This window comes from Dioscorea cayenensis, chromosome 6 (genome assembly GCF_009730915.1).
Source record: "Dioscorea cayenensis subsp. rotundata cultivar TDr96_F1 chromosome 6, TDr96_F1_v2_PseudoChromosome.rev07_lg8_w22 25.fasta, whole genome shotgun sequence".
Classification (NCBI taxonomy): Eukaryota; Viridiplantae; Streptophyta; class Magnoliopsida; order Dioscoreales; family Dioscoreaceae; genus Dioscorea; species Dioscorea cayenensis.
This window is the reverse complement of record NC_052476.1, coordinates 3,145,126-3,153,246: the sequence shown is the minus strand read 5'-3', so window position 1 is coordinate 3,153,246 and position 8,121 is coordinate 3,145,126. Positions and strand designations below refer to the sequence as shown.

Sequence of the window (8,121 nt, the reverse complement as noted above, 5' to 3'; positions counted from 1 at the left end):
TCATTCAGAAAAAAAAACCAGAAAAAATAATAACAAATATAGCATTACTCCAACATACTTTTTGTATTGTTTATTTGATCTTTTATTTTAAAAATATTTAATACGGTGTTTATTTATCCATAAATAAATAATTATTAATTTATTGATAAATGAATAGTTATTAATTAGAATCAGTTTCTATATTTTATACAATTTGAAAAACAAAATAAAAGAAAACACTGAGACCAAAATTACATGCAATCCATGTGCACATAAGGAATAACTTACATATAAAAATATTATTCAAGAAGTAATAGATAAGTTAGTTAATGACAATCAAGATTTAGATAATAATTATGTTTTACCAATTTTTTTTTTTTTTTGAAAAAGGCTTTTCCAGCAATAGAATTTTTAAAAAATTATTTACTATAATATGAGAAAAATATACCAATATGTACTTTCCAAAAAAATTAAGAATAAGATTAAATTTAGTTCACTGATAAAGAAAAAAAATGACTTTAAAAATAGAAGAAGTCTTAAAAAAACTTCAATGCTATGATTTTTGTATGATCCTATTTGATTTATATATTTAATGAATTATTAATTTAAATTTTTTTGTTGAGCCCAAAAGAGTTTTAAAAAAAATTATCTTATGTATTTATTAGTGAAATTATTAATTTAGCTAGCTGGCCCAAGTTGTAACGGGAAAAAAATATTATTTAATTAAAATTATTAATTTATAAAATATTCATTTATCATTTATCAAGGTTTTTAAATGATTTTAACTGCCACTTGAATACAAAAAAAATGTTGAATTTATATCTCTAAAATTCAGATTAAAAAAATAAATAAAATAATCATATGTTCCGGATTATTTATCAAATAATAGCTAAAATTATTATAAATAAAAAATAAAATATTTTGAAAGAGCAATAACTAAAAAATCTTTTGAGAAATATATAAATAAATATAAATTTTATCCATATATTGACATAACTATATAAACAATTACAAAATTTTATAGGGGCCTTAAAGCAGTTTTCCTCATTATTTCTACATACGATCGAAGTAGATAGAGCCTTCGCGGACGGCGTTGGAACCCGGTCTTCGTCTCCAAAGATCGAAGCTTTTGTTCCTCTCCCAAGATTCCAAAGCATTTGCGACTGAATTCGATCTCTTTCGCATAAGAAATTAGGGTTAGGGATTGCTCCTACCTCCGCAAATGGCTCAGGCCGTGGAGGAATGGTACAAACAGATGCCGATCATCACCCGCTCCTACCTCACTGCCGCCGTCATCACCACTGTCGGCTGCTCTCTCGAGGTGAGCTTCTTGATCTTTCGTTCTAGGTCTTGTGTTCTGGGATTGGTGTTCGGATTTTAGATATCTTGAACTGGTTTTTTGTGTGTGGGGGGTTTTCAAGATTCTTTTTTTTTTGGTTTTGGGGTTCAGTTTGTGGACTAATTTCCTGCTGTTTTTATTGATATGAGAGGTTTGGATTCTTTTTGTTTTCTTATTTTTTGTGTTGATTTATCTATTTGCAGATCATATCTCCATATCATTTGTACCTGAACCCTAAGCTTGTAGTACAGCATTACCAGATCTGGCGCCTGATCACGAATTTTCTGTACTTCCGTAAAATGGGTAAAGTTGAATCTGAGACCTCAATGTTGTGGTTCTATTGCAAATTAATGATTCATTATAGAAATAACAATTATTTGAGGTGCTTTGGCTGTTTTGATATTTAAAGTTGCTATGCAGCAACTTGTGTCATTTACCATCAAAGAAATCTCTTGATGAAGATGTAAAATCCCTGATTATTATTATTATTATTTTTTAAATGCCTTGAGCATTTGTTATAATGGCAATTTAAGACTTGGATGCATTTTACTTATCAAGAAAGCATAAGAAATAAGATAAAGTTCATTTTAGAAATTGGTGGAAGTAATAGAGTCCATTGGTTATCTCGTTTTTCTATTGATGAACAAGTTTTAAGATTCTCAAGTTGCTACTTGTTAAGAAAATTTGAAAATGTAGCTTGGTGTGGAAATATTGGATATTGTAGTCAATAAAGATAATATGTTGAACTGTTTTAACAAAAATTTGGAGGAAATCTCTTGGCTTGCATAATAATAAAAGATTGAAAATATCATAGTCAATTTTGATATGGCTGTTTTGATATTTAAATTGGCTATGCAGCAACTTGTGTCATTTACCACCAAAGAAATCTTTTGATGAAGATGTAAATCCCTGATTATTATTATTATTTTTAAATGCCTTTAGCATTTGATATAGTTGCAATTTAATACTTGGATGCATTTTACTTATCAAGAAAGCATAAGAAATGAGATAAAGTTCATTTTAGAAATTGGTGGAAGTAGTAGAGTCCATTGGTTATCTTGTTTTTCTATTGATGAACAAGTTTGAAGATTCTCAAGTTGCTGCTTGTTAAGAAAATTTGAAAATGTAGCTTGGTGTGGAAATATTGGATATTGTAGTCAATAATGAAAATATATTGAACTGTTTTAACAAAAATTTGGAGGAAATCTCTTGGCTTGCATAAAAATAAAAAATTGAATATATCATAGTCAATTTTGATTAGCCTGCGATTTATGAAAATCATATAATGGATATTAGAATCATTGCAGAGAATATCATTTGTATAATCATGCTAGTTCTATATTTAAAAATTAAATGTCTTGTAAATTTGAAATAAGAATTTCTATAGTTGGTGTTGATGTTTTTCTAATGTAACAGTAGAAATTCCATCAAGTTAGGATTAGAATTATTAAATTGAGATTTTGGGAAATATGCAATGACATGAGTTGAAGATTTGGTTGACCATGTAACATTTCTGTTAACGTATGTATTGAATTAAGGAATGGCAATATTTGTAGGTATATCTTAAATCGTTTTAGTCTGATGCTATTAGCATATGAGTTCTTCCATTATAATAATACAGCCGAACAAATCAGATGTTGAAATATTGTGAGATGCATCCTGTTTGTATTAATATGCTTTTGTTAATGTGAAGTGCTTGTTTCTTCATGTGTGCGATTTTAGTAGTTTTTGATAATTAAATGTAGGCTTTGGATTCTTGGAACCATTTCTTTCTTTGCAATATAGTGATACAGTGCAAATTAACGCCATAATGTGCTCGTCTCATTTTCTGACTTTTACTTGACAAAAATGCAAAAGACATCTGTATAGTCCAATGTATTTTTTGGAAATCAATTTCTTGTTAATTGTGTTTTGGGAATTGTATTGCTTGACTAGGTCATTGATTCATCATCAAGCAACAAAACCTTTATTTTATCATATGATTAATGGTATTCCAATGGCAGTGGACAATAATACATCTGGTGCTTGCATTTTCTCACCATCTTGATCAACTTTATTTTATTATTGGCAAAAACTGTTCAATTTGTGTTCCAAAAGATGATTTTCTTTATGAACTAGGAAGATCGTGCATAGCTATATGTAGGCAGCAGTTTTGAAAGGGGAAGTTGATTTTAGAAGTGGATCAAACAAGCAAGCTTCTTCCACTATTGTTTGTCAAAAAATTCTCTTATTTGGGAAGCATGTGATACTAGAACAGATAAATGTTGCGCTAAATTTGATTGTAGTTTAATACTGAACAGTATATGTCTGGTCCGTATACTTAACTCCCATCATGGCCCTTATTTCTTGCAAGAAAAAAGTTTGTTATGTGTTAATCATGAAATCTTGACATAACGTAGCACTAAATTTTGATTGCATGGAGATATATTCCTTAGCAAGGTTCCTTAAGCATGTGTATATTACTTTTGGTTGCTATTTCTGACGTGCTTTCATTTGCCTTGGACTGTTTTCTCAATTTTTAGCAATGATAGTTACGATGTGAATTACTTCAGTTTCTTTAATGATAATTTAACGTATGCTGCTATTTCTCCCTGGTTCCCAGTATTTGTTTTAGCTGATGTTCTACTTAATTGCATTCTCTTTCCTTGTGCCAACAGATTTGGATTTCCTTTTTCACATGTTTTTCCTTGCTCGATATTGCAAACTGCTCGAGGAGAACTCATTCAGGGGGAGGACTGCAGATTTCTTTTATATGCTTTTGTTTGGTGCCACTGTCTTGACTGGGATAGTTCTCATTGGAGGAATGATACCATATGTATCAGAGAACTTTGCAAAAATACTCTTTCTTAGCAACTCTCTGACTTTCATGATGGTCAGTTATTACATGAACACATTTCATGTTATTAAGTTGTATTATCAGTTTTTCATCACTTATTTTGCTGTGGACGTTTTGAATGGCTGATGTCTTCTTGTGCATTCTATGTTTTCAGGTGTATGTCTGGAGCAAGCATAACCCCTTTATTCACATGAGCTTCTTGGGCCTATTTACTTTTACGGCGGCCTACCTACCTTGGGTGAGTGTTTATGGCCAGACTTAGTAAGCATACCACATTCTGATACTTTTAGCACATTTTATTTGCTTTTCATTTATATAATCCTAGATCTTTTATGTTCTTGCTTATCTCTTCTTTTTTATTTTCTTGTTCACTCAAATATTAATGTGTATTAGTACATATATGATGCTTCATGATTAGTGAATGCTTTAGGTGATTTTAGTTGCGTGAGTTTCTCTGTTATTCCCTGCCCTCACCTTTCTGCAGTGGTAAACTAAATAAAGAAAGAATTGGTTCTTTCCCTTGCATTAATGTAGTTTTAGCTGTATTATTGGCTGCTATAATGCCATTCTAGTTCTTCTGACTATGTTTTCCAAACTAAATTTTTTTTCAATAATTTGTTCTGTAAATTTGATTGAGAGCATGTATTATGCGTCATTTTGTTTCCTTCAGTGCTGCTGTTCCTTTATGAATGTTGTTCCATTAGACCTTGAGATTTTTAAGGGTAGATCTAGGGCTTTCAATATGCTTGTTTGTAATTAAGTGTTCTGCCTTTGAGCTAAGGCACCAGCATCTTCTGCAAGCAATGATAAGACTTACATTTGGGCCCTACAGCATCCTGCCTTACAATAGTGTTACGCACCAACTTGCCCTATCTGGCATTTAAATATTGCTGGTTTTTTTTCCTTTGTGTCCTTAACTCATTTGTTGGGACACTACTGTATTTCCTTTCCTAATGGGCATAATGATGAATAAAACTTTTATTCAGATTCCTCTTGAAGTTGATTTTCAATTGGTAGCTCTTAGTGTATGGTTTGTTATCTCTTTTAGAACCTTTGAGATTCCTGTCTTGCATTCGGCACAATCTTATTTTCTGGCATGTTTTTTTTTTCTTTTTCTTGATGCCTAGAGATTTTTCCTTCATTTAAAGTGAAATGTATATACTGAAACTCCAAGCTAATCGTAGTCAATATGGGAGAGTAAAAGAAGGAAAAAAGAACGTTATGAAATTTTCATGGGCATATATCGATGCACATGATGTGCCGGTGATGATAAAATATGTGATTTTCCTGTGTTGAAAACAAATATCAGGCCTTTCAAGAATAATGATTTAAACTGCATCTGGATCTTCCATGGGATTTGAAACGAAATGCCATTTTGTCTTTCTTCCACTCCAACTGTTGTTAATCTCTGCACTTGCTGACATGACAGTTGATGTGGCAATACGCATAGACAAGTTAACCACAATTACTGGGCAATTAATATATAGATAATCACCTTCTGCCATTAACTGCTATTATTTTACAAAAATGCCATTGAAAGAAATACTGATATTAACATGGAAAATGCAATTTTTATTTGTTTTATATATTAGAGAAAAGCTCTTGTTAAATATAGATATTGAGCTGACAAATAAATCAATTATTTGTTAATTGTTTATATTTTACAGGATAGTCACTTTGAAATGCTGATATTAACTTTTAAGTGATGGAGCTATACAAAGTTATCATCAATATTTTACATAATGGAGTTATTCAAAGTTAATATCAAAATTGAAAGGGGTGTTTTTGTAAATATAAATTATCAAATATCTTTTGAAACATATAAAAAGTTAACATCATGATGTTAAAAAATTTGAAGAATATATATTTTTTAAAATTTCCTTGTGGCAGTGTGGGTAACTTGTCCATGAACTGCCATGTAAATTGTCAAACCAACAAGTGTTAGGCAGGTGGCAGATGCGGGAACAGGAACAAACAAAATCTGCTGATGAAAGTAGATATTTTCTTGCAGTAGGGAGAAACTGAACATCACTCCTCATTTTAGATACTAACAGTACACTTAACCCTTACAAAGAAGAGCCAGGATGAGTTATTGGTTATATTTTGCTATCTGAAGGTGCTGTGAAGGTAGTCAAATTCAGAGGAGAAAAACTGATGAAATAATATCCTCTAAACATTGGACGAAAACAGTCCATTTTCCTTAATGTTTACACACCAAGCAATGGGTCTTCCTCATTTTATCTTGTGGATTGTTAATTTTTAGCTCATGTATTTTCCCATTATTATATATTCCATAATGCAGCTATATTGACTTGATTCACTGCCCTTAATGTATCAACTTGTTTTTATCTTGACTTTGCAGGTTCTCCTAGGCTTCTCTTTTCTCGTTGGCACTAGTACATGGGTGGATATTCTGGTACACAAGCTCACATGTTGCTCTTTAGAATTCTAATAATAATATTGACTAATGTTAACACTTCAACATCAGTATGATCATAAATAAGAACATAATAGACTGACCTTGTAAGAAAAATTATTTTCAGGGTGACTAGTCACCATCTAATAGCATTTGATTTTATCTGGGAAACTTCCTGACCAGACACTAGATACTGGAAAAACTACCTTAACAAACCTGCTTTCATCCACCCAAGAGGTACATTGGTCCCTCAACAGGTTTAGTTTTCCCTGAGCTTACAGGTTGGTTGTGGTCAGTGCTGTGTTTGTGGTCCTTATTTTCTGCTTGAGCACAAATTTTCAGCTGTGGAGAACTGAGGCTTGTGGTTGTCTGTTCCACTTAAAACATTCTTGAATTGGAATTTGATAATTTGATAATTTGATAATTTGATAATCAATAGTTTGATCGGCTTGGCCTTCTACATCCTAGCTCCTGATGACAACATAGGATAACTTGGCTTGTATTCCAACTCTGAATATTCAAGGCTCGAGTCTTGAGGGGCTTAAAGGCTAGGCCTGGATTCGTCAGGTCTGGTAAATTATTCCAAGTCTGAAAATTTTGACCTGTCTCAAGCTATCACAAGTCCAAGCAATGCATCTGCTTCAACTGCCCTATATGTTATCACAGTTCTACAATTTCTTCTTTTGATCTCTATCTTGTTTCTCCTGATGTTCAACCCGGATACTTTTTTTTTTCTTTTGGGAATGAAACTATTCTTTAATTTTTTTTTTTTGGAGATAAAATTACTGATTTCTCATATTATAAGTATTTCTTGTATATGTTTGATCTAATTTTCATATTGTTCTGTATAAAGGGTATGGTAGCGGGCCATGCGTATTACTTCCTGGAAGATGTCTACCCAAGGATGACAGGTCGTCGCCCCCTGAAGACCCCGTCTTTCATCAAATCCCTTTTCGCTGATGAGACTGTCGTGGTGACTCGGCCGGCAAACGCGAGATTCGCAGCCCCACCAGCCCAAGAACTTCACCAAGATTAAATTCCGGGTCTGAACTTCTTGACAAAATGCTGTGTTCCATTACCATTTCCCCCTTGATACATAACTCTGGCATCTGCCTTTCTGGTCCTTGGTGAAATTAGTCCTCAATAGTTATATAAGCACATTTGTTCCTCTAACTTCCCTCTGTAATAGTTGCAGCTGAATTTTCTTAGCCAATCTTGTGCATATCCGGATGGGGATTTAAGAAAAAAAATGAAGAGAATTTTATAATGATTTATTTCTTTTATCTTTTGTGTTTTTATTTTATTTTGTTTTTATTTATGCAGAAGTGTTTATCAATCTGATTTCTTACCCTTGATGCTGTGAACTGATATAATGAAGCTGAAAATGGGTTGCATTGTATCAAAATGGTTATGGAAGTGCATTTTAAATTTACTGCAAATGCAATATGTTGATGTATTTTTATTTCACTTTTAACTTAATCTAAATTTGGCAGTTGTTATGTTTCTCCAGGAATTTTGTCACTTGGTTTGGTATTAGCTGTCATATTTGAG

The 8,121-nt window shown here is 32.1% G+C and overlaps 1 protein-coding gene across 1 annotated transcript; it reads left to right on the top strand.

Annotated features, from left to right (window-relative positions):
* Positions 1–1,038: 1,038 nt before the first annotated feature.
* LOC120263527 (derlin-2) lies at positions 1,039–7,853 on the top strand. The gene is made up of 6 exons (XM_039271469.1): positions 1,039–1,300; positions 1,522–1,621; positions 3,976–4,190; positions 4,309–4,392; positions 6,517–6,570; positions 7,424–7,853. The coding sequence occupies exons 1-6, from the start codon at positions 1,202–1,204 to the stop codon at positions 7,604–7,606; spliced, it is 735 nt and encodes a 244-aa protein (XP_039127403.1). The 5' UTR covers positions 1,039–1,201; the 3' UTR covers positions 7,607–7,853.
* Positions 7,854–8,121: the final 268 nt, after the last annotated feature.

What these genes read in the sequence shown, in the direction of transcription:
- LOC120263527 (XM_039271469.1), top strand. Translation starts at nt 1,202, where the DNA reads ATGGCTCAGGCCGTGGAGGAATGGTACAAACAGATGCCGATCATCACC. An exon ending in CTGTCGGCTGCTCTCTCGAG is followed by an intron (nt 1,301 to 1,521) that starts GTGAGCTTCTTG and finishes ATCTATTTGCAG; the next exon opens with ATCATATCTCCATATCATTT. An exon ending in GTACATGGGTGGATATTCTG is followed by an intron (nt 6,571 to 7,423) that starts GTACACAAGCTC and finishes TTCTGTATAAAG; the next exon opens with GGTATGGTAGCGGGCCATGC.